General features: G+C 38.6%; 1 protein-coding gene across 1 annotated transcript in view; it reads right to left on the bottom strand.

Annotated features, from left to right (window-relative positions):
• Window positions 1-18,781, bottom strand: part of LOC129746540 (uncharacterized) — a 49,349-nt gene extending 30,568 nt beyond the window's left edge. Inside the window, exon 1 of the mRNA XM_055740229.1 lies at window positions 18,049-18,781. Within this exon, the coding sequence (XP_055596204.1) occupies window positions 18,049-18,115 (67 nt within the window). The 5' untranslated portion in view covers window positions 18,116-18,781. The remainder of the gene's footprint in view (window positions 1-18,048) is intronic.
• Window positions 18,782-27,709: the final 8,928 nt, after the last annotated feature.

Below are 27,709 nucleotides of genomic sequence, written 5' to 3'. Positions count from 1 at the left end.
AACGGCTTCTCTTTAAATGACTTGCTTCTTAAAGGTCCTGATTTGGTTCCTCCACTTATTGCGGTCCTGATGCGTGGCAGAAGAAACAAGATTGCGTTTATGGCTGATATTCAGGAAATGTTTCATCAGGTGCGCATTCGACCTGAGGATCAGAACTCGCAAAGGTTCTTTTGGCGAGGAATGGAACGCAAGAAGGCCCCTGATGTGTACGTCATGCAAGCGATGATTTTTGGTGCTGTATCTTCGCCTTGTATAGCGCAGTACATTAAAAATTTTAATGCAAATAGACTTGATGAAGCACTACCAGGAGTGCGAGAAGCGGTTTTGTGTCAGCATTATGTGGACGACTATTTTGATTGTCGCGATACCGAAGGTGAGGCCATCCAATTGATAAACAACGTCATCGAGGCACATCGACAAGGTGGTTTTAAACTTGTGAAGTTCGTTTCCAACTCCGAAGCTGTGATGAAGTCCATCGATTCCTCTTTGAAAGCTGCTGATGAGAAAGAATGTCGAGTCCTCGGTCTGAAGTGGGACCTCCGAAGTGATGAATTTGTGTTCCCGTTAAAGTTCTCGAACTTGCCAACCTCAAAAGTCATCACTAAACGACAGCTGCTCAAGTTCATGATGAGTATTTTCGATCCTCTAGGTGTCCTTGGTCCGATAACCATTCATCTGAAGATCCTTTTCCAAGATTTATGGCGCCTGCAAATCGATTGGGACGATGATATTCCAGATGGTCTTATGACAAATTGGAATGGATGGTTAGAACAAATAGGTCAGATAGGCGAGGTGAGAATTCCGAGATATTATTTTCCACGATTGTCATCCGTTGGTGCAGTTGAGCTGCATGCATTTTGTGATGCAAGTGACAAGGCTTTTGCTTGTGTTGTATATATGGTACATAGAATCCGGAACGTTTCTCACGTAGCTTTAATCATCGCCAAATCAAAGGTAGCTCCTCTGAAGGCTCAAAACTGTTCCCCGTCTTGAACTACAAAGCTGTGTAACCGGTAGTCAGATGGTGAAGACTATTCAGGATGAGCTAAAAATAGAAATAACATCAGTTCATTTTTGGACAGATTCTAGAATTTGTTTAGGATGGTTAAACTCGACACAGAAGTTAACTGCATACGTAGGATCCCGAGTCACTAAGATAAAAGAGAACGGGCACAATTCCGATTTATGGAAATGGATTCCATCAAACTTGAACGTTGCTGATTTTGGCACCAAGAATTCGATGTTCTGTAATATGAATATTTGGCTGAACGGTCCGGAATTTTTGCGTTTTGATCAGGAACACTGGCCAAAACAAGAAACCTTAACACTGACTAACGAAGAAGCAATTAATTTCAATGCTGATATAGAGGTAGAGGATAATTTGCAAATTTGTTTACAAATATCCACCCAAAAATGTTTTGATCTTCCTGATATAACACGCTTCTCAGATTTTAATCGCCTAACGAGAAGTACAGCATATTACTTGAAAATGCTTAAAAATTTAGCGCTACCCAAGTCAGAAAAACCTGAAAGATTTTCGATCGACGTGAATGATATCAACCAAGCAAGAATGATGTTGTATCAAAAAGTTCAAGCTGAAGCGTTCGGTGAAGAGCTGGTTCTTCTCAAAAAGCAGGATTTCGTCAAACGAACTAGCCGTTTATTCGCATACTCACCTTTTCTTCATGAGGGCATTATCAGAATGCGAGGACGAGTTCAAGATAGCAGCCAGCCATTCGAAGTGAATAATCCTGTTATTCTTCCGGACAATCATCATTTTACGAACCTGTTAATAAAAATGTATCATATTGCAAATGGGCACCAAGGCACTGAGACGATTATTAACAACTTGAATCAACGGCACAGAATTCTAAAAGTTAGATCTCAAGTTAAAAAATTTGCCCGTACATGTTTGAGATGCTGCGAGCTTCGGGCGAACCCGAAAATACCACAAATGGGTAACCTTCCTCCTGAGCGGACAACACCTTTCGTTTTCCCGTTTACGTATACAGGCATCGACTATTTTGGGCCACTGACTGTGAAAGTTGGGCGACGTACAGAAAAGCGCTGGGTCGCACTTTTCACCTGCCTCTCGAGTCGAGCTTTACATCTGGAAGTGGTACCTTCGTTGGATACAAGTAGTTGTTTGATGGCTATAAGATGTTTCATGTCGATTCGAGGAATTCCTCAAAAAATTCTAACCGATAATGGAACGAACTTTGTAGGAGCGGACCGTGAGACGAAAAAGCTGCTGCAGGAGTTGGATCTGCAACAGATTGCGGATACGCTGAGTGTGAGAGGAGTACAATGGGCGTTCATCCCACCCGGAGCGCCGCATTTTGGTGGATGTTGGGAGCGACTTGTCCGCTCTGTAAAAACAGCGCTTCGATCCATGTTGAAGGATAGGCATCCCTCGGACCTGGTGTTGCGTACAGCTCTTTGTGAAGTTATGAACGTTGTTAACAATAGGCCGTTGACACATGTTCCTGAAGATCCGCAAGATCCTGAACCGATCACACCTAATATGATATTACTTGGTAGAAACAATCATATGCAATACGATCATGATTTCGACGAACGGGACCTAAATTGTCGAGCTGCGTACAAACATGCTCAAATATACGCTGACAGGTTTTGGCGCAAGTGGGTGTCTTCGTACCGACCTGAGCTGCTGAAACGCCACAAGTGGCAAGACAACCGTAACCGGCACGAATACACTGTAGGTGATCTTGTAATGATTGTCGACGAAAACATGCATCGCGGGTGCTGGCCTAAAGGTATCATCGATAAGGTAATGCGAGGAACCGACGGTAATGTCCGAACAGTATCAGTACGAACTGCGTTTTCATCATACGTAAGACCAGTTACAAAAATAATCGTATTACAACCCAGAGCGTCTGGTGCCCCGGAGGATGTTGCCGACAACGAGGTTTGATCGTAGCAGGCATTGACAGCTTTAAATAAAATTTTCACTCTTGTACGTCAGATAGAAGAAAATTCACACGTGTTTTTTGCTCGTTCGAATAAATCAAGGAGTTCTTTTGTAAAATAGTGCTTTTCCAATCACGGTCCGAAATTTAAACTTACCGCCACGGAAACCTCCGGAAGCGTTAGATTGCTCGGCCAGTAGAGTCCGAGGTTTAATATTTGGTCCTTCCCACCGGCAGGTAAAACCCGTTAGATTGCTCGGCCAGTAGAGTCCGAGGTTTAATATTTGGTCCTTCCCACCGGCAGGTAAAACCCGTTAGATTGCTCGGCCAGTAGAGTCCGAGGTTTAATATTTGGTCCTTCCCACCGGCAGGTAAAACCCGTTAGATTGCTCGGCCAGTAGAGTCCGAGGTTTAATATTTGGTCCTTCCCACCGGCAGGTAAAACCCGTTAGATTGCTCGGCCAGTAGAGTCCGAGGTTTAATAATCTGAGACTGTGGTCTCGACCGCTCCAGTGACAATGACTACTGTTACTTCAACGGTAAGCAACCTTCCACACGCTAGCAACAAATACGACAACGTACCCACCTCATACTCAACGTCTGGCTCGATTCCAGCAGGATATTTGACTAATTTCTACCCACCCCACTGGCCGTACCCTAGTGAATATAGGCCTGCGTCATCCGGAGCATCAATGCCCGCGATGCAAAGCTGGACATCGACACACCCTTATTTGGGACTACCACCGACCTCTAACTTACCCCACCACGCAAAACCACTAGCCGAACATATTCCTAATTTCTCATCAGGTTACTGGACAAATCCAGTTTCGACAACCATGACGAACCCACATTATCAGGGAAACGGGAACTACTCTCAATGGGCAATCCCGGTTACAGGTTATAACACGAACGCGCCCAATCCTTTGGTTACACCTGTGACAGGATCCGCGGGAAACTACCCTCTAGAGTCACGTGTATTCCCCAGTTCAATTCCTTACCCCACGATGAACTCCCAGATCCCTTATACGCACCAGTCGTCGATTTCTAGTGCCCATCTGGCTTCAATGGCCAATCCAAATCTGGCGACAAACCCGTGCAGCATACCAGTGACTTCCGCTGCATACCCAATGGGAGATAACACTGCAGCTCCACTAAGGAATCCGATCCCAGTAACGCAGTTTCCACTGCCAATACCGCCACGGCTAAATACGAACACCATGCAAGCATTGAATCGAAATACCTACAAATCTCTAGCAGTTTCAAAATGGAAACTGGAGAAGTACGCTGGGACGGACCAAGGGCTCAAGCTGAACGAGTTCCTGGAACTCGTCTATCAGCTGGCCCTGGCCGAACACACCTCCCTAGATTCGCTTTTCGATTCGGCTTTCCACTTGTTCACTGGCCCTGCCCTGAATTGGTACATGTCCATGAGATCGGCGGGTCAGTTGCTCGATTGGAATCACCTGGTAGCCGAATTGAAGAAGACTTTCGTACACCCAGAGTTAGATTCCCTTGTACGCAACCGCATATACTTACGTCGCCAGCAAAGGAACGAAACATTTCAGGATTTTTATCATGAAATGGAAAGCATGTTTCGTTCCATGAATATTTCGATGAGCGATCACGAGAAATTGGATGTCTTAAGGAGAAACATGCGGCTCGACTACAAAAAATCTTTGCTATGGAAACCCATTCATAGTTTGATGGAACTCCTCGAAGCGGGCCGCTGTATAGACGCGTCCAACTTCTCGCCATATTCCAAGATTTTCGGAAACGAAAAATCCGTCCATCTGGTAACTAACGAATTGAAAACCAATATTAAAACCGATTCTAGAACTACCGCAAATCGTTCTTACTACCGCTCAGGTGGCAAGGAAAATGATCACAATCGACATAAAGAGAAGGTATTTAATGGAAAAAAGAAATATGAATCGAACGAAAAGTCCGGGAGACCGGGCTTACCCAAACCTCCCCCGGATAGGGACGAGAGAGAAGCCAGTGATTCAAAACTCACTAGGACCCTAAGCACTCTCGTCAATTCACATCACCCACCACGGGACGACGAATGTTTGAATTGTAGGCAAACGTCCCATTCAGTTGAGGAATGTAGAAGCTTCAAGGGCTTGTTATGTAGGGTTTGTGGATTCAAGGGTTTTGAAACTCAGAACTGTCCTTACTGTAAAAAGCACGGATTACAAAAGAGCGAGATACCTCTCACTTTTGGACTCGGCTTATAAATTCCCATGGTCATCGATTTCGGTAAATTAATAAGTTCGATAGATGGTGTTCACATGTTTATTCTTCGCTATTTATTTTGAACACACTCACCTAAAACAAAAAAAAACATAATACAGTAGACAAAATGGAATAATTACTTTCAACTTACAGTTTTGTATGGGATACAGTTTTCGGATCTATTTTGAAGTCTTTGTTGGGCTAAAATTAGTATTCATCTTTAATACTTTCTCCCTTGGCCAAGATCTGTATTACGATTGCCGGAAATTGAGAGGGAACGACCACATAATAATAACGTCCCTCTAAGGCGACCGTAGGGTAAATAGTGAAGTCAGGTTCACATAGAAACACTCTCCGGCGAGGCATCAACCTTGTTTGTTTTGCTACGGTCAATCGTTCCGTTTCTTCATATTCCGACTCCTTGGTTCGTACCATGGCATTCGGCTTAGAAACTGGAAAAAAGATTTGGTTACCAAAAGAATAATGATTTTTTTTCTCTTACCTTTTTCTACATTTCCACCAAACATATTACAAAACTGCCCAGACGCTGTCAGCGCACACGTCCTTGCACGGGCTAGGCTTAGTAAGCGGTTCTTCCGGAACTTATCAAAGTTTCGTAAGACAAATCCCGTCGAAACCTTATCCCACGGACAATTTATTTAAATTGATGGAGGGGTTGGAGCGATAATGCTTCCCACGGATATTCGCATATTTGTTTACATAGATACACGCTTAAACCATTTCGGTTAGAATCAAATAAAATCAAACAATACGAAGGATAGGAAACAACCGATTTGCTATTCGAAACTCATATTCAAAAATGAGTACCCTCGATATTAGTAATTCAGGGAAAATGAGAAAGGCTTGCTCATATTCTTTTTCGAAAGCGAAAATAAAGTATAAAACTTAAAATTCCAGCTGGAAAATTAGGAAAATTATGTAAATAATAAGTAATAGTAAAAGAGAATAAAGGGTACCCAAATAATTTATTCTCGCTAGCCTAAGATAGAGATATAACTTACTTTCTTGAATAAAAATATATGCATTTAAATTAAAATAATAAGATCATATTTAGTTTCATTAACTCATAAACAAGAAGTTACACTAATGCTCAATAAACTCTTTATTCATTTATTAATCTTGAGAACTTGTATCATAAGATGAATTTTGTAGTTTCTAGTAATAAAAAAACAGTTGGTCCGGACAACTGGAATTTCTCAACAAGTTGAACGTATACCTAATTATCATAGATATGTTTGAAAAAATAATAACAAGTTATTATTTTTTTCTCCTGACGAGGAGGTAATTGTTACCAAACAGTGTAACAAAGGCAAAGATAGGCGTGTTAGTAGTTTTTTTCCGTGTTTATTTCCTCATTCCTATCCCTTGTTATGCTGCATGGGTCGTCATGAGAATGACAGGTTGCCAGGAGGAAGATTGGCAACACTGGAGGACAGCGCAAAACGGAGGGAGGAAAAAGAAACACGGAGAGCAATCGGGAGGTAACTTCGAGGTGAAGTTTGATCAGCTCGGGGAGTTGGATTGCGACCACGATCAAAGTAAGACCATCGTCTACGTCACCGGAATACTACGAAGTCCCGTTCGCCACGTGGGACGTCTTCCGGTTGAAGGGTCAAGCCAAACGACCCCAAAGGAAATCGTCCGTCGCTACTGGTCATCCGAGCTTAGTCATCCGTTCGCTGCTGCTGACTACGAAGCCGACCGCTTTAGTATTCACCACCTCTAAAGCCGTCCAGGTCCACCCATCATCCAAGCCATAGGTAGCCGCCATCTGCCCGGCCTCGGGCCCACACCATCCGGCTCTGCTTGCTGTCCGGGACCCACAATCCGGTTTTGTTCGCCGCCGTGAGGCTAGGCTCAGGCGCTTCCGAAAGCGTGCATCCTTTGCCACAACCACTCGCTAGGAGCACCACGTGGACCATCAGGTATGAACTTTACCGTGTTAGCCTTCAGTGACCCTATGTCAGTATAACCTCCTCAAACAAACTCCCTCTCCAAAATGTCCTAATAAAATTGTAAAATGTAATTCCAACCTGTTTTGTGCACGCCATCCGAAACCCCCCCTTTTTAAGTTTGTTCTGCCCAAGTCCGCTGTTTTAAACTCGTGCCTAAGGTCGAGAGTCTTCTTCTTGGATAGTGTCAGGCCGATCCTGAGAAGAACAGTCCGGTTGAGCTAGTCGGCTGTTACAGTGTGCTACAAAACTTCCCACTTTTTAAAAGCTAGGGATAAATGAGGATTTTATTTACGAAATCTTCGTTCTGAAATTTCTCTGTTTTCAAAGCTTGGTTAACAACTTTATCTAAGATTTATCTATCGAACATTGTATAAGGTTTCTAGAAAACTTCCTCTTCATTGGATTTCTTTTTTGTTAGGAAATAAACACATGGGGGAGGATTCACAATTTCGCACATTTTCTTGCCTGATGGTGCAAATGTGAACCAGAGATTGATTAGGGTAAAAATTTAAACATAAATTTTTAATAAGAATTCGAAATTATGATAAACTATCCAATTTCTCTCTCCCTTTGAGGAAAAGATTCGAATTACAAATTTTTCTTTGGAAGACTACAAATGAACCCTGAGAATTTTAAATCATCATTTACAGTTCGTATTCGTACATTGAGCTTTTTAGTCACGGGAAAGGTTACATAATGCAACAACTGGTTATCCTTTCGACTAAATTTAAAAAAAAAGCAATTAGCAGCAACCTTCAATCCTAACACTTGAGAAACTTTTTAACAGTTAAGTCATCAACGCATGTTTCGTTCCACTGAAACTTATTCCGAAGTTGAAGATTAAAACATCGATAGGTCCACTAGGCCATCTTCCATCTTCTTGTGATCATTGTGTGAAAAATAGTAAGTACCCAAGTACACAGGCTGAAGCATATACATTACCATCGTTTGTTTGTTTACACTTTTGGTTGCAAAACAGTTCGCATCAGGAGATCGATGGGTGATGAACATGATGGATTTGAAATCTTGTAGTCACGCTATCTGTACTCTTTTTTCTTCTGTCGATAGCTTTTAGTAAAGGTATACTTTTTCTGCGTTACTCACTTCGAACTGGTTGGTTGACATATTCAATTTTTCAACGCGAGGAAGTCTTTTGACAAATTTGGGAAAACAAATTTCAATTGGATTGAGGTGATCAAACAGTCCTATTTCATTTCCACAAACTATTGTAATTGAATTTTGAAAGCTCGTTAACTTGAAATATCGTACCCCATTTGATCATAGGACTAGATCAATAAAATAAAGTTTCTAATTTCTGAAGATAATCCGGATCCAATATCTACAATTAGGTGACCTTTCCACATAAATCGTTCAGTACCTTCGTTTGTTTCACAATCCTCAAACGTGTTTGTTTTTTCGGGCGGTTTTATTTTCAAACATGTTGCAAAACAACGGCCCAGTAATTGCGCCAATCAGCTTGATTCAAGTACCGCCCAGTGTACCTAGATGTTAAAGTGTTGCAAATTTGTAATTTTTGCACCCAGAGGGTCCATCGACGCAGCCGGTATAATTGCCTGAACCAGCCAGGGGTGAGTCTCCGAAGCATCGTAACCCGCTTTCACAATTTAGAGGCTGAAACAGTAAGGCGCGTTTGAAGAAAAAAAAAACACATCGTATATAGCACAAGCAGAAAATGATCTATGTATCGATAACTGCATCGCGATATGGTGTACCATATCGATATATTTTGCTCCCCGTACGCCTTGAAGTCTTGCAGCAGTGCCTTGAAAAGCTTGGGGGTTTCGGTTTTAAGCTTATTCGAATCCTAGGTCGTCGTAGATCGAAATTGACGCCTGATTAATGGAGGCAATCTACCGGCTGAATCTAAGCCATCTGCCGGAAGGGTTGGTTAGGCGACTTACATAAAAGGTTAAAATTATCATATTTTACGATGAATCAGGCGATTCCGTAGAATTATGTAGGAATGTTTGACAGACGTTTTTACGACGAACGGTTCAAACAAAAGTATTACAATATCTAAGAAATGATGATCTCAACAATTTACTGGCATTGAAATTGGGCTACGTTCTGGTTCACACAAGCGCACTATTACGTCACGGACTCAATTTCCTTGCAAAATTGTGCAAATTTTTCAGACAATTATTCTTCATGCAGATCGAGGCTGATAATCGCTGGTCGAGATTCGTGGAAAAATAATTGGCTCTTCTTCGATCCAAAACTGACGAATGCCACGAGATAAAAATTCACAATAATCAACATTGATTCCTTCTTCAGTCAGTCAGATCAGACATGACGACGTGCGTCATTCATATATCATAAGATGTGGCATCTGCTGCTGCCCTTGGCAAGAGTCGATGGTATGGATTTTAGTCGCTGATTGGTATAATTTTATTACGCAGCCAATCCGAAAAATTGCATGGAATCATGGAATCATGAATCAGATTGGAAAAGCTTTGGCCATCACAATGTGAGAATATTTTGTTTGTAGTGGAAAGTTCTCCTAAATGCGCCTACAGCCGTTTGGTGAAACAGCTGGTAAAACAGCATATCTAATCAGTGCATTTTGAGAGTAAATAATACGCTCTGAACATAAGACATGAACGAATTTTATTAATTTACAAACTAAAAAAAAAATATTCAAAATTCATACATCCAGATGAAAATATAAAGTACAACCAATTTAAGCTTTAATTAAGGTTTAGTAATGATTAGAAAGTGGAATAAGAGAGTGTTTTATATACCCCTATCACGTTTGTAAAATGTTTCTATCCTAAAATAACAAGTCAAATAGAAATAAAAAATATGACTTTTATAACTAAAACTTTGAAAGTCCTAGTCAATATCTACCTCAACAATGGATTGAAAAATTCAAAACAGATTTCATAAAGTTATTTCTTATGAACGAACAGATTCCATAATAAAACAACGCTATCTTTTGTTTTATTCTATAAAATTTTAAAAGACATAGATGTTCATAAAATTACTGTTTCGTCGTATGGCAGTTATCAGTTTCAAGCATTTTCAATATAATTATACTAAATTTTTTCCAGAGAAACTGAAATTTTGCTCAATACTGAATGAGATTTCGTCATTAAAATTATTTAAATGTATAGGAAACAGATGTCAGTTGTCTGATATAACTATATACACATATACACATATACACATATTTGATGAAATATTTGATAAAATCAGTATTATGCTTAGCAGGCGCTTAAAGTCTGTTTCTCACTAACAGTGCACAGTGGTCCGCAATGGGAATTTAGTGAGACAAAATTAATAACGTAGTAACATAAGATTTTGACAAAAGATGTCTTCAGTAAAGATGTTTCTTAAATAATACGCTTTATTATACAGTATCAGATATTGAGACATGTCATTTAGCCATGATTTTGACACAAAATTTTTTAATTCGACAGATAGAGTAAAATTGTCTTGTTTAAAGGTGCAGGCAATACCTTTTAAAGCAACTTTATCGAAAACATCACATTCTTAGACGAGTAGGAAGCGCGCTATGATTTTTTCAATGTTTTAATGTTAGAGCGTGTCTGAAAAAACAGATTTTTTAGCTCTAACTCGATTGAATGAATTTATACGTAAGCGGTGTCTTCTAAGCACTTCTATCAAATTGGAATGCGCATGTTTTCTCCTTAGACAGCAAATGTCTATCATGAAGCATTCCATGAAGCGACAAAGTTTTAGGATTTTTGGTAAATCAATTGTAAAATTTAGAGTTGGTAGTGTCTACCACTGAAAAAACCTCTCTAGAAATTCATTATGTATTGCGCCTCATATTGATTTTTAAAGATTTTCTTGATGAAGGCATTTTCGAAATCTGTTGGATTTAAATCGTGGTGTCACAACCACAACGCGCCAATTTCCTTTTTGTTTCTATAAATTTCTCAATTAAAAAGATTGTTATAATAAAAAGCGAAAATTTTGACGATCTTTATAATGATCTGATTCAGTGTTTTGGTGGCATGTTGGTTTGAATTGATTCTCTATAAATTCAATAGAACCAGCATTTTTTTTATTAACTCAAAAACATTCAAAAATAAATACCAATAACCAACAGATACATAGGTAATACGGAAAAAACCTGAGTATTATGGTTTCGTATGGCTGTGACGAATTATCAATGTAACAATTCTTACGTAAGATTTTTGAATACCCGCTCTACCCCCTAGTTAGGGATCGTAAGCAAATGTGAAACCCACCCCCCCCCCCCCCCCACCCACGCTATGTGGTTACTTAATTAGTGAACGGCCCCCTTCATCATGAATTTTTTTCTGAACGCCGATTCAACACATTTGAAAATTCATAGTTGTAACCTCTGGTGTGCCTCAAGGGTCTCATTAAGGACCTCTTCTTTTCATACAGTTCGTAAATGACATTTCGTTCATTCTGAAGAAGGTTGAATGTCTTATGTATGCTGACGATATAAAACTATTTCTGAAAATTGAAACAACCGAGAATGTTTAAACATTTCAAAATGAAATAGGATAAAAGGTAGAAACTAAGTTTCTCTTTTGAAAAATCTATATTTATAGGCTTTCAAGAAGATGTTAGCATAACACAAAAAATCAGTGTTGAAAAACGAAGGCTAACTTATTCAAAATCATTAGTTTGACTATAGAATTCCTTAAAGTTATTTGTATTTTTAGTAGCTTAATTCTCGGCTTTCTGTTTCAAGTTATTTTTTTGTAAAAACGACTTTATTTTTACATATAAAAAAAACATAAAATAGTGTACACAGTTCCAGTATTTTGCATAAAAAGCACAAAATTACAAAAATCAACAATAGCCCAGAAAAAGAATTTTTAACTGTAAGTCACACTTAAAATTATAACTTACACACAAAACACATTTTACAATAGTTTGAAACTGAAACCGACAGTAGTAAACGATACACCGCCGTATCAAACCGTAAACTCGATTTTGTAATAAATTTTGGTCTCTGATGAAGATCCTATAAGAATCGAAACGTTGGATATGTTAAAATAAAGTCGTTTTTACTAAAAAACTTGAGACTGAAAGCCGAAAATCAACCCACTAGAAGTAAACTACAAAGTCACTCCAAAAATAGTAAATTTGAAAATTAAATTTTAATGTAAATTTAATTGAACGGCCTTATCGGTAAAACTTATGTTGTTTTAGTAAGAATATTTCAAGATTATAAAAATGAAAATTCGTTCCATGAGGAAAAAATTGATGACATATGATGAACATGCTTCGTATCAAATTTTACTCGCTCATTTTCATTTCTCATAACTTTCTATTCGCCTGTAATTTTCATGAGCTTATTAAAAGAGCACAACTTTCACTAATAAGGTCGATAATTTAGAATAACAAATATAGTATGAAGTTTATAAGATTAAAAGGTCGTGATTCGACCAGACCGAACTGAACGCCATCAGCATTTTTTGAGACACTTGAACATCATGTGCAAATATTTTCATCAAGAAACAAAATCTTTGATGTGTATGGCCTAGAATCAATAGTTTATAATTCAAGGAATTCATTTTAATCATTCGTATTCAGTTTAGCTATCTCGGGTATGAATAACTCGAGATTTAGTTTCTGTTGTTTTTTAATTTTCTAATGGCGCTCAGTTCGGTCTGGTCGAAGGCCGGCCAAAAAAGAATCAGTTTTGAGCTAAATCAATTTTTGATAACAGTTTAACTAAAAAATCTACATCAAAACTTATTCTGAATTGTTTATAATATTTTATTCAATTTAGGTATAATATTTTGATGACAATGATGCATGATCAAAACAATGAAAATTCTACAAGTTTCACTCATTTTTGTATGATTTGTGCTTACGTAAGAACTTTAACTATACACATAACACACGACGTCTTACAGGACACGACACATAACGTTCTTACTTAACGGAAAAGGATATAAAGTTACCTTTTTGTCGACCGGTTTCGGGCTCGATGTTGCCCATCTACAGGACGATGTCCAACTGATTACACAAAGGATAATTGCAGCTCCAGTTTCATACTTGATGTAGTATTCGTCGAATGCAATTTTCATTATGCGGATTTTTGTTTGATCAGGTTGAAGAGAGCTGAAATGATCGTCTGCTCGTCTTCGTTCATCAACGATTTTTCGGCGGTGCTGATGAACATCGACTCCCAAGCATTCAGATGTGATGTTTTCCGTACAAACTTCCTAAATTTGACCTTTTTCCAATCGACGGAATGGTCAAACTCTGTTGTGTGGGCGACAACACTCGATTCATTAATTCTCCCATTCTCAACGGCATTTTTGTGTTCTTTGAGACGGACTTTGAATTTACGGCGAGTTTGACCAATATAAATAGCCGGGTAGCTGCTGCATGGAATGTCGCAAATTCCGGATCTATCCTCCTCAGGAATCTTGTCTTTAAGCGAGACTAGACGATCCTTAAGAGTGTTTCCACTCTTGTATGCAGGTTTTAGACCATGCTGCAGAAGAATCTGGCTGATTCCGTTAGTCAATTTTGGATAAAACGGTAGACTAACTCTTTGCGATTCTTCTTTTTCCGGTGTAAGTGTTGTTGCATCACTTCGGTGCTTTTTTTTAGCGTGCTTGTGAAGAATTTTACGAACGAAGTCATTGTCGTATCCATTCACAATTCCTGCATCAAAAATTTTTTGCTTCTCGTCTTCAAACTCAGGCTTTTCCATTGGAATATGGTACAGCCGATTTGCCATGGAGTGGAAGGCGGCTTGTTTTTGAGCACCAAAGTGATTTGAGTCGACCGTAATATATCTGTCAGTTGAGGTTGGTTTCCGGTAGATTCCAAACTTTATTGTGTTGTCCTCTTTCCTTGAGATCAGCAGATCAAGGAAGGGCAGTTTTCCCTCAACTTTTTTCTCAACCGTAAATTTTATCGATCTATGCTGATTATTTAATAATTCTAGTGTCTGTGGGAGGTAGCGTTCTTTTACAGAAGCGAAAATGTCATCCACGTAGCGCCACCAGACACGGGGGAAGAGTTTTTCTCTTTTCTCCAAATCGGTCTCAAAATCGGCCTTGAATACTTCTGCTAGAAGGTTTTAAAAATTTGGAAAGAAAGTTTCTGACATAACTGAAGAAAGTTTGAAAAAATAAGATGTGCACACTCACATGGCTGTCGAACCATCCATAATTAACTGTATCGAAAAACGTAGTGCCTTCTCTATTGGGTACTACTTCTTCAATACAGTTAATTGGTGTGGGACAAAGAATTTAGTATGTGGTCAAGCTTCTATTTCAAATGCTCTTCGCTCTTTTCACCACCTTAGAATTTACTTCTGATCTTCTATCCGTCTTTCATTTCAACTCTTTAACCCTCACCGATAAAGCCGCAAATTCATTTCATAAAACAAATTCACGGTGATTTCTCCTCTTAAATAATAAAAATAATTCGGCTATAAAAATCAATTACAAAACATCGTTCCGTTAATCGAAAATAGTTAGGCCAAGATTTCTGACCGTTGACCGTATGCGACAACTCAATCCAGTTGGAACATCCGCACAAAACGAAAATAAGAAATCTACCTAGCCATCGATGGAAACGATATCGCACAATAGAAGACTTAACAGAGCAACCACATGCTAAATTTTTTGTCCGTTCGGCACATGTGCACACTCACATGGCGGTCGAACCATCCATAATTAACTGTATCGAAAAACGTAGTGCCTTCTCTATTGGGTACTACTTCTTCAATACAGTTAATTGGTGTGGGACAAAGAATTTAGTATGTGGTCAAGCTTCTATTTCAAATGCTCTTCGCTCTTTTCACCACCTTAGAATTTACTTCTGATCTTCTATCCGTCTTTCATTTCAACTCTTTAACCCTCATAAGATTTTATTTCATATATCAAATATGTTGAAGTCTGCCGAACGATTTGATTTTTGCTTTTTGAAAAATCTTAAATTCAATTTAGTTAATACTTCTTTAAAAATATGTTCAAAATCTATTATTTCACAGAATTGGGTAAAGTAAACAAGTAAAATAATTTCTTGCGGTCTTAGAGAAAGTTGATAAAAACTTTGTTTCTAAATTTTTGTAATGTTTTAAAGTTTTGTTAGAAGAGTGCAGAATTTCCTTAAATTAATTTTGCCTATTTTCAGAGCATCAAAACTCTTGAATTCTTTGCACTTCAGAAAAATGTGAATTTTGTGGCCTTGTGTAATTTATCAAAACTCTTTTGAATGTGGAGTTAAAGAACAATAAACACAAAAAAAAAAATTTAGGCTGAAATTGGTTTCTTGAAGAATATTAAGTATTCGCATAAAATATGTAATGATATAATTGTTTTTTTTTTATTATAAAAGTGAATAGTTATAGAGTAAAGGATAAACTTGATTGATACACTTCTGAATAAAAACCAATTTTAAAGACTAGGTAGGGTTTTTGTGTGTCATGATTTTAGTTTCAATACAAAAGGATTATCTAACTGCAAATAAGAACTGACAATAAAAAAAAACTCTGTTAGGCAATTTTCTGACATGATTTTTAACACTTGTTTTCATACACCTTTTGGGATCAAGTCATTTCACGTAACTATGGTAAATTCATTCTTGAACTGAAAAGTTAACTTGAAAAATATCTCCATGGAGAGAGGGGGGGGGGGGGGGCTATCTATACCCCAAAAAACCTCCTCTTCCCCGAAAAACAGAAAATTGAATGAAAATGAACATACACATGAACTGAGGCTCTCTTCTAAAATAAACTAGATATGACTGATGTATTTCAAGTAAAGTAGGTCCGGTTGCCCGAACTGCATCAAAAAAGCCCGGATTTTGCCAAGATCACTTTATTTAAAAAACCATACAAAAAAAAAAAACAAATTTGTTTTAATTTTTTTTTTGTGCGTTCTAAACGAAATTTTTTGAGCAAATTTTATAAAAATGATCATAAAAGGTTTGTTTGAAAGCCTAATACCAATACTGTTGAAAATCTGCTGATAAGTTATGATAGAAAAATGGTTTTCAAGTTGTTCATCTTATTTTTTGTTGAGTAATTATTTGGTTTTGACCAAATTTGTCCGGATATTGACCGAATTTTTGGTCGACACTTCGAAATCAAATGCCCGGATTTTGCTAGGTTTTTAGATAAAATATCCCGGATTTTTCCGGCCCGGATATGTGTTTAAAAAATTCTGGGAACCTTAGCTAAAGGCCGAGTACAGGGAACTTTTTCGATTTTTTCAAGCATAAGTGAAAGATATCAATAACGTTTTTGTAACAAAATGTTCGGGTATTCATTTTCCGAAAAAAAATCCGGTTAAGGTACATTAAAGGAAATGCATACGATCCACTTTTCTCTGTTATAGAAAATGTGAAATAAAAAACTTCCAGCAACCAAGATTCCCAAGATTTTAGGACTCTTTTTCTTGTGTAAGAAGTCGTCGTGCCGATAACCTCTGATTGGGTTCCGATGACTTTGGTTGTCTAAAAAATGGAGATGCATCTCTGTTCAGGCAAAAATCATTATTTTTATTCTGCTCTTTTATTGCATCTTTATCATGAGACTTACAGAACGATCATAAGAATTTTGATTTTGTAGGCTGAATCGATTTTTGAGAGCTGACTCTACGAAACGTTTGAACTATTGGTTTTGTAATCAACGGTTTTTTATTGATTTTCACAATTACTGGTACAACGATTTGATTTAACACGATGTACAAATTTGTGGCTATATGACATTGCGATATCCACAATCATAACGGCCACTAGCTTAAGCTTGCCAGATTGCCCGGATTTATCCGGGTTTGCCCGGATATTTGATGCAAAATTTCGAGAAAGTCCGGTCCGGCCCGGTTGCCCGGGTATCGTGAAAAAAGTCCGGATATTGCCCGGATTTTTTTCACAATTTTCACAATGAAACCAAAAAAAAATCAATGTTTTTGAGTAAGTTTCAGCAAAATCGATTAACGGTATGGAAATTTTCAACGGTTGTTTCAAATAATTTCGCTGATTTACTTTTATAAACCTTTAAATATTTAAGTGTTCCAAAAACTTTTTGGAAGTCTACAATTACATTAATAAAATATTAATTTAATTTTTTTGCATTTTTCCTTTGCTTTTATAAATAATAACACCTAAATTTTGCCCGGTTTTTGCCCGGCTTTTGGATTTGAAAAAATGAAATCCATGCCCGGATTTTGCCAGGTTTTTTTGAAAAAATGCCCGAAATTGCTAGGCCCGGATGGGAGTGGAAAAAATTCTGGCAACCTTACACTAGCTATACCTAAACATCTCAATGAAATGGAAATCGAAAGCCGGCTGACGGAATTCACTTAAACAGAGATGGCCATCAACAAAGGTAGATAACCTACAGACAGAACCAGGCACGGTCTACGGATAAGGTGCTGCTATTTAGCTGATTATGTTGTTGACGGGCACCAAAACACGGCTTGCAACAAACACACGATCACACGCAGCAGCACCTGTTCAAGATGCGCTCGATCACACGTGGTTCCTCACAGTCGGGCCTATTTGCTCGGGTACTTACTAGGTACCCTGCTTAACTCAGCTAGACATCCGACCGTCGTTGTGGCAGCGTCTACGCAGTGTAGGTGTTTTCCTAAGCCGTGCATAGTATCAAAATCACTCTCACTCTCGCTCCGAATCCGGCCTTGCCTTGCCTTGATTCGAGCTTTACAACGACTAAAGAAAGTTTCTCGATCGGTATGGAAATTAATTCATAAGTCACGATACGTGTGGACGGATTGTGCAATATGTTTAAGGCTATACAAAAACAACGATCGTATGAGTACAAACATTCGCCGATTTCGGTATGAATGGAATTTCGCTCTAGTTTTGTTTTTTTTTGTCGGATTTGATTTGCAACCTGTATTGGAGTTGGAGTTGGGTTAAGTGGGTTTGAAGGTTAAGAGACTCACATGACACGGCATCAAACGCCACCGCCAGCAGCAGAATCAGTTTACGGAAGTGCAATAGGATCTGCATTGTCACTTCATTCCTCGATTTCGGTTGGCCTGTTTTTTCGTTAGAGGGTAGAGAGCTCTCTGTCTGATCCGGTCGATCGATGATCGCGATCTCAATTCGGTCGATGTTTCGATCACACACTCACGGTCACGTTTCGGTTGGCCAACACTTGGAAATCAAAATTCAAATCATTTCCGCCAATCTTGCCGAGTTGTGGATGCGCGAGAAACTCACTTCTTTCACTTTACCACCAACAACCAATCATCGATTGGGTCATCCGCACTGGACTCAAACACAAACAGTGCCACTATTACTGGGGACCAATCATCTCCCAATTTTTTAGCTTCTCCTCTTAATTCGCGCACCGAAAGAGGTTATGATTGTCGAACAATCGTTAAAAAATTTCTATACTTATTTTTTTCCTTCTCTACTTTGCACTTTCAATGCTGCGGCAAGGCGGCGCTGAATTGCTAAAGATCTGGAAGTGCACAGCCTTGAGCTCGGTTTATAAAACACAACAAAACACCTCTCGCGTATCCAATCGACAGTAACAGCAGCAGCAGCAGCGGCGATCAACGCGAGAAGCACAGGAAAAAAAAGTCGGAGTAGGGGTGATCGATACTCCTTCTATTTCGACTGACGGCGCGTACGGAATCAAGCCGAGTTGAGTTGTTCACCGAACGAGCACAAATTTACTACTGAATGGAAGAGTTCGGGTCTCTGATCGCTCTAGTGCTCTTACCTTGCTTCTTGGTTGCTTGTTGCCGTAGAGGCGAGTCCTTCCTTGGTTTTCCTTATCGGTCGGCCGGCTGTAACGCAGCTCACTCTCACTTGGGTGGTGGTTCAGTCGAGTCTCTGGTTGGTAACCACAGGTGATCATGGGTGGGTTATATTTTAGCATACCCACATGTGCACAATTTTTTGATCTGCACTGTGTCTCGGTACGACTCTGTCACAAGAATAGGGGATGATGTTAGGACAAAAAATACGAATAGGTATATCAAAAATGACAAAAATTATTAAATTTACACAAATGATGAATATGAAAGAGAAATATTCAGAATTACGAAAATAAGAAAGGAAAATTGACAAGATATGAAAAAATGGAGAAATGTCGAAAATAACAATCTTGACAAAATTACAAACAAAGTTACACAAATTACAAAAAAACCCAAAAATCTCAAAATTGTCAAAAATCGCCAAACCGAAAAAAATGAAAAAAGAAAAATTACAAAAAATGGTAAAAATGATAAATATAACAAAAATGACATAAAGCACAGAGATTGACTTTTTTCAAAAAATTATCTACTAAAATGACAAATATGACAAAAATACTAACAAAAATAGAAAACATCTACAAAAGTAAAAAAATATCAAAAATAATTATTTTCTGAATAATATTAATCATTTGTCACTTTTTCGACGGGAATGACAAAAATTCGATGTAAAAATGCGATGCAAAAAATATTACAACAAACAAAAGACTGCATATAAATAATGAAGGCCCTTCTAAATTACTGGTCCGTTTTACTTAATCTTAACCTTCGAAAGCTGTTCGGGTCAATATGATCCGAATAAGCGCACATTCAAATCATCACAATCATTCAAATATACTGAAGAACAGAGATGATGTTCCACAAAAATGATAATGAAAAATCTTAACTTTGTGTAAAAAAAAGGTTCATTGAGAAATAAGACACAAAAATCATCTAAAAGTATAAATACAAGTGTGATTCGAAGAAGATGTAACTTTCAACTCCTTTTGAAGTAATTTTAAACTTTTTTTCTGAAAATCGATAGAAATACATTGTTTACAATCATTTTACATTCCGTGATGTAAAGATCAAGAGGTGAATGAATTTTATATCACACACAAACAGTGTAAAATTGAATTTGTTTGATTTAAAATTACATGGAAATGTTAAACTTGTGTTGCGCGCGTCTGATACAAAGTAAACAAGTTGGAAAATTATTCGGAAACGAGTCGTAGGCGTAACTCCAGCACTTCCAGAATCTAGGAAAGCTATGTAGGTTTATGAAAATATTGAAAAAAATGCTGTTGAAACTAATCGGTTTTTCCTCCATTGCAGCAAGATAAGATTTTCCGCAGCAGCTGTTATTTTCCGGACAAGTTTTCGTCAGGAGATCTGAAAAATAATGATGTTTTGGGACGAATCGAGGACCCTAGTGACGCTTATCATCACATCGTTTTGTGCATCGTGTAAATGTTGCTATTAACCCCCCCCCCCACCGGCGAATTAGGGACTCCCTTCTATGGGCCTCAGGGCGGCACGCTTATCCAAAGCAAGTCGCAGGGAATGTCACTCAAATGATCGGAAAACCCCTTATTATTGCACTTCTCGTTAATTTATTCTGAACGTATTTGCACCACTGCCTTGTACCTCCCACTTTCTTATAGCTAGGCTAACCTGTAGGGCCTCGCCCTTGTTGACACGACGAATGACCCGGAACTCTTGCAGGAAAAAACGGAACCTTTTTGCGTTCGACCTTCCGTGTGAGCAGATTCGGAGCGTGGACACACCAAGGTTGTAAGTCACACGTCGGTGGCCTTTGAGGGTCGGGTTCGCCCTTTTGGAGGACGGCAATTATCCGCGACCGTTGCTAATCCGGAACCGTATCGATGGTTGGCCTAGTTCTGGTCTAAACCAAAAGGGGTCCTAGTTGCGTTGCGAGAGACTTTGCATTAGGAATCAAGTCCTTAGGGCGAATACAAAATGGCGGTTCTTCGGTTCACTGGCTTACCTGGTGTCTGGCTGTGAGTTCTTCAACACTTCCAACTTTGATTTTGCGGTTTAACTATTCGCGCTGAATGCTGTTGGAAAAGTGAACCAGCACCAGGCAGCCGCATTTTGACCGGCCTTGAACCATCAGTTCAGGTCGTTGCCTTCGCCTCTCTCGAAACACGATCGCATTTCGTAGTTATCTCTTCAGGCGTCGCTGTCCATCGTTGTTGGCTACCAAGCGGTTTCGGTAACGTAGGTTTTAACCATCTGGTTGTGGTTTGATGAGGCATGGTAGTTGTGTGCTATTGACGTGTGGCGCTGTCGTCGTTTCGAAGGTTGCATTTTTGGGGAAAAAACCTCACACCCAAATGATACCCACTGCGATTCTACATCAACCAAATCTACGCTACCTGCGAACAATCCCTAAAACCTCAATGGGAGCGTTATCTGGCGCTTACAATCGCGCATCATTTTCGGTCTAAAATTACACGATATTTTTTTGTTGTGTAGGGTAGCAGCCAAATAGATCATGTCGAATTTCGTAAACCGACCATATACATTTTATAGATTGGACCAAAAAACTGACCTGTGCTATATTGCTTCAAAGCTGTCAAAGTTTCGGTTTTTTAACTCTCAACAATCACCAAAGGAGGACCAAAGGAAATCGGGTAAATCAAAATGTTAATATTGATGCCAAATGACTTAGAAAAGCATGGATCGTCGAAATCTGGTGTTATCTCGAAAAAAAAATTGGCCAAATATCGATTTTTTTGGGATCGAGGAAAATTCCTTTGTCCTTAAAAAACTTTTTCGCTGCGTGTATTACTAGATTTTGAAGTTTGAAGCATTTTAAGTCGTTTGACATCAACATAAAAATTTCGATTTTTCCGATTTCCTTTGGTCTTCCCTTTGGTAGTTTTTGAGGGTAAAAAACCGGAACATGGAGCGCTTTGAGGCATTCCTCCGATTGAGCTGAAATTTAACACAGGTCAGTTTTGGGACAAACTACATACAAAATATACTTATATGTTCGGTTTTTAAAATTCGACCATGAAATTTTTCCCATACATTCATTGCCACCCTATTGTACATTTCACCTACATATGTACACAGCAAATTATTTTTTGCTGGAAACCAGCAAAATTTTGCTGGTTTTTGTCCCGCTGACTTTCCAGCAAAATTTCCAGCAATTTAAATTGCTGGTAAAAACAGCAAACGTTAATGCTGGTTTCCAGCAATTCAAATTGCTGGAAAATCAGCAATCCAGATTGCTGGAAACCAGCATTTATTTCAAAACAACCGGGCTATATTTAGTACCAAATTTAAATTTCAGTTCAAAATTAAATATTTAATACTGGTTGTGCATATAATAAGCAATAAAATTATTTTTTCTCCAATTTTTTTATAAGGGATTTATTTACTTTCAAGAACATGATTTTTTTTTTATATTTATTCCAACGCCGGCTCAGGAGTGGCAGTTTTATGCCAAAGCGTTGATCGTCCGCCACCTGAAAAAAAGATTTGATAAGTATCTTTCATGGAATATCTACCTATCCAATATAAACTCACCCTTGACTTAATGTTTGGTTGCTAGAATATAGAGGAAAATAAAAATAATTATATTAATCTAACCAAATTCTGTAAAATAGAGTCTCACCTTGCTTCAGCGTACGAAAACAAACAGATTCCAATTTGACAACTGGATTGCTGATTTTCCAGCAAACTAGATCAATTGCTGGAAAGTCCAGCAATTTGAAATCCGATTGCTGGTTTTTCAGCAAAAATAACTAGAGTACAACCAAATGCTGAAAAATCCAGCAATTAGAAAACCGATTGCTGGTTTCCAGCAAAAATTTGGATTGCTGAACGATTCCAGCAATTTTTTTTGCTGGAAATCGAGGCAAAAATTTACTGTGTATGTGTGGCACACGAATATATGTATGGGTATGTCATACATTCTCCCCGAGATGGCTCGAACATCTCCCCCAGTAATGACGCAGTCGTCAGCTTAGTGAGGCGTACAGCCGTCCGGTGGCCGAGAATATCTCGGTGGGTGATCTCTGTTGGGTATCTAGCCTGCACTTTTGGCGACCGTGACAGGACCTAATTTTCCTTAAGTGACCTTTTATGAACAGGAAAATAGTATAAAGCATGTTGTGCTGCATGAAGGAGCTAGTTTTTGTTAGCAACAAGCGAGCCCGTAGAAGAGATCACCCACCAGAAAAAAAAACACGTGGAATTTGAGAGAGAAACATAACAGACCAGTGTTGCTAGATGAGCATGTAAGTATTCATTGAATGGAAACAAAAAATTTGTAATGACTTTGAGTGAAAAAGGGCGAGTTGAGAGGACAGCCTATGATAGCGAGTTGAGAGGACCGCAAAGATGAAAACAGCGTGTCGAGAGGACAGCTGTGTTGAAAAAAAGGCGCGTTGAGAGGACAGCCTATATATTGCGAGTTGAGAGGACCGCATGAATGAAATCAGCGTGTTGAGAGGACAGCTGTATTAGAAAAAAAGGCGCGTTGAGCGGACAGCCTATATATTGCGTGTTGAGAGCACCGCAACAATGTAATCAGCGTGTTGAAAGGACAGCTGTATTAGAAAAAAGGTGAGTTGAGAGAACCGCAAAAATGAAAACACTGTATTGAGAGGACAGCTGTATTAGTAAAAAGGCGAGTTGAGAAGACCGCAAAAATGAAATGTGCCGAAAGGACAGCTGTATTAGTAAAAACACGAGTTGAAAGGACAGCCTATGTATTGCGAGTTGAGAAGACCGCAAAAATGAAAACAGCGTGTTGATAGGAAAGCTGTATTAGGAAAAAGGCGAGTTAAGAAGACAGCCTATATATTCCGATTTAGGAAAATCAGCGAAACAAATATCATTTGTGGATCGTTGAGAGTGCGAACATTTTGTGAAATCTTGAGGAAGGAACGATGAGAAGATGTGATAACTAGGAGAAGGGAACAACAGCAGATGATGGAATTGTGAATTGGTTTGAAAATTAAAAACTAAAAAGATTAAACAAATAGAAGATATTGGTTAGAAGATAAGATCCAGAAAATAAGTGGTGAAGATGAAAAAACAATAAATTATCATCATAAAGATGATAAGAGGAAATTAAAATAAAGAAAAGCTTGACGAGGAGAAGATGATAAGATGAGAAAATAAGGAGATAAGAAAAGAAGATGAGCGGAATCGAAGTCATAAAAATAAGAAGTTAACAAGGAAGTGAAGAAGCTGAGAAGATTAGAAATAGATGAAATGACGAACAAACTAAATGAGTTTGTACATATTTATCTATACATCGGTTAAGGTTTAGATGTGCCGAGCACACTTTTATGTTTAAATCCATAGCAAACTGAGAGCGAAATAAGGTTTCAAGAGAAAACTGATAGAAACATTTGCTACTGTTTTTTCTACGATATCAAAATATGGCATCATTAAGGTATTAATATTTAAAACTAAAAGTTAACAGCTAGCTGAGGCCGAATTGAGGTACGAACAGCATAATTTGCTGTTGATTTTTTTATGAAAGCGAAAATTATGCATTATTAAATCTCATTCATTTTTTTGTTTGAAAATCTAAAAGTTAGACGAGAATATCGTTGGAATCTAATGATAAAGGGTGATACGGTCAAAATTTGGTCAAGGGAAAACGCGTGTATATCGGTGAGATCGTTTATTTAAAAAATCAAATTAAATTTCTTTTTCAAGTTTAATTAGTATAAAATTCAGGAAAAATATTCAGTTAGGCTTCCGCTTTTCCAAATCCGAATTGCCGGGCCTTACGCTTAACCTCTGCCATCAGATTTTGTACAGTCACCTTGTTAACCTTCTTCGCCGCAGAAAGCCAGTTTGCCATGAACTGCTGCTCGTCCTTAGCAGTTTTTTTGGTCTTCTTTAGGTTGCGCTTGACAATAGCCCAGTATTTCTCCATTAGGCGGAGCTCTGGCGTGTTGGCAGAGTTCTTGTCCTTGGGAACCACCTGCACGTTGTTGACGGCGTACCACTCCATGGCCTTTTTACCGTAATGGCAAGATGCCAAATCCGGCCTAAACAGTACGCAACAACCGTGTTTCTTCAGGAAAGGCAGCAGACGTTTATTCAAACACTTTTCACGTAAATTTCTTGGTTGACAGTCTCGGAAGCTATGAAAATGCTGCTTTTCAAGTCACAGGTACAGATGGCTTGCCAAACCAGATATTTCTTCGCGAACTTTGACAGTTTCATGTGCTTGAAAATATCTGCTACCTTTCCCCTTCCTTTTGCCGTATAAAACTTCTGTCCCGGAAGCTGCTTGTAGTCGGCTTTGACGTAGGTTTCGTCGTCCATTACCACGCAGTCAAACTTCGTCAGCATCGTCGTGTACAGCCTCCGGGATCGCGCTTTGGCCGTCGTATTTTGTTTATCATCGCGATTTGGAGTCACTACCTTCTTGTAAGTCGATAGTCCGGCTCGTTTTTTGGCTCGATGCACAGTTGTAGACGATAGCTTCGTTCAATCGTAAGTAGCGATTGGTTTCGACTAGTTTCTGTCAAGTGGTCGTTGTTCAACGGGCTCATGTTTTGGTCGAAACAGGTCTGGTCGTTGTTCAACGGAGCAAGTTGAAATCGGTCGAAACTAGTCGAAATGGATCCAGCTCGAAAGCAGGATTCATTTCTACCACACTAACACACATGCAGCGTGTGTGTCAGACAGAGAGCACGTTTTTGTTTCGTTTTCGCCATTTCATTTTCGTCAAGTACTCTGGATGTTTGGATTCAGTCGGCGGTCGGTGGCGATGAAGTGCGGTTCTGGATGTTCGTTGCTGGTGGTGCTTAGGTGGCCGCCAACTCCATGTTTGCTAAAATTTTAGTTAAAAAATTTTGCTAAATTGATTGCTAAAATTCTAGCTGGTCAAATTTGAGCAAAATTTTGCTAATTTTCGGACTCAAAAATTTTGTGTGTAAAGTGCTTGATTTAAGAATTTGTAAACCTAAATGAAATTTTCCCGTGATCTGTTTCGATCTGTCTAGAAATTCGTGTGTAAAACACACAAAACACGCATTAGTATTGGTGAACGTATGTTCAACGGACGACCTGGTTGAAATCGATCGAAGTCAATTGGAAAGAGACAGATTATCAACTGTCAAAATCCATTCCTACTTGTTTCGACCTATTTCAACCTGTTTCGACCAACTTCCATTGAACACACATGATACACCCAGCTTATTTGCGGCATCTCGGAGAGAGAGGTTAGGTTTTCGCTTGAATCTACCGACAACTCTCTTTGTCGTCTTAGCGGCTTCCGGTTTTCGATTTCCCCCCGATCCAAACTTCCTTGCTGTCGACAAACGTTCCCCAAACACTTTAATTACATTTGTAACGGTTGATTTGGCAACTTTTAGAGTTTTTGCCAGCTTTGCGTGCGAGTAGCTCGGATTTCCGCGATGCGCGAGCAAAATTTTGATACGCTGCTCTTCTTCCTTGGACGGCATTTTGACAACTGAAGAGTGAATTCCAAAATCAAAATAGGAGCAACATTCTACACACACACACACTCCTTCAAAATGAGGGTTGTTCAGGTTTTTTAAATGCAAAATTGAAAGAAATACGTCAAGTTGATATTGACCAAATTTTGACCGTATCACCCTTTACTGCGATAGCCATCATCTATGAACCAATTGAAAGTTCACGGCGATTTAGGGATCAGATTTACGTATTATCAAAAAGATGTATCGATGTTTTTCTAGTTTTGCTTGTGCACCCCTAAAAGTCATTTTTGTCATATTTGTTTGTTTGTCATTTTTGTTATTTTTGTCATTTTTGTCATTTTTGTCATTTTTGTCATTTTTGTTATTTTTGTTATTTTTGTCATTTTTGTCATTTTTGTCATTTTTGTCCTTTTTGTCCTTTTTGTCATTTTTGTCTTTTTTGTCATTTTTGTCATTTTTGTCATTTTTGTCATTTTTGTCATTTTTGTTCAAAATTAACTTTTTTTGTCCTTCTAGGTAAAATAAAACGCCTTCAGGTAGGCAACGAAATTCAGTTTCTTGGCTGATATCGCGTCAAACATGGCGGCAGATAATTTTAACTCAAACAAGGACAAAATTTGTATAATTATGCATTCTTATGCATGCGTTCTTTAATTTGGGAGTCAGCTAATAAAAAGAATGACGGTATGATATTCGGTTTTTCTCAAAAGTTAACAGCATTCAAAATTTGAGCGTAAAACACGTGGTCTTGCGGGTATTCTGCCCCAATTTTGGTATGATTGATTTTAGTGAAAATTTGTGGGAGGTTAGTAAAATACAACAAAATATTTATAGTCTTCTAAAAGTGCATACGAGTGGAAAAACGATAAGATGAGGGTTTCATCAGTTTGTGCAGGATTGTTTACCTTCGGTGTGTCCTTCGGTTTCTAAGAATTAAAGTCGTTTTTGTGAACATTTCACCTAAAAAATGATGAAAAAGCTCGTTTGCTACAATAAAAATGAAGAAAAACATCATCCGAAACCATAGGTTAGTGTATTTGAGAAGAATGGCATGAGCCATTTTACCCCGCTCGCGCTGGTGCGTCTTGTACAGTTTTCCCCTACTACTTCTTATCGAATGTTACAATTGGCTCTTATCCTACTCTCGCCATACTGCAAATAATATCTAAAATTTTTACTTAAATGATGTGCTTAAACCACCCGTATGCTTAACCACTCATCAATCATCATATTTACTATATGTAAACGTAAGAATTGAAACTTCTGCATTTGGTCACTGTGTTTATTCGACTTCATACAAAAGATTTCAACGAGCGCATGAGATACGAACCTCGGTACGATGCTGGCGTTTTTTTCTTGGTAGCCACCAAGCTTTTTCTTTCTCATATATGAGC

Source organism: Uranotaenia lowii, chromosome 2, assembly GCF_029784155.1.
Source record: "Uranotaenia lowii strain MFRU-FL chromosome 2, ASM2978415v1, whole genome shotgun sequence".
Taxonomy (NCBI): Eukaryota; Metazoa; Arthropoda; class Insecta; order Diptera; family Culicidae; genus Uranotaenia; species Uranotaenia lowii.
The sequence above is the reverse complement of the archived record's forward strand: the minus strand, read 5'-3'. Positions and strand labels throughout refer to the sequence as shown.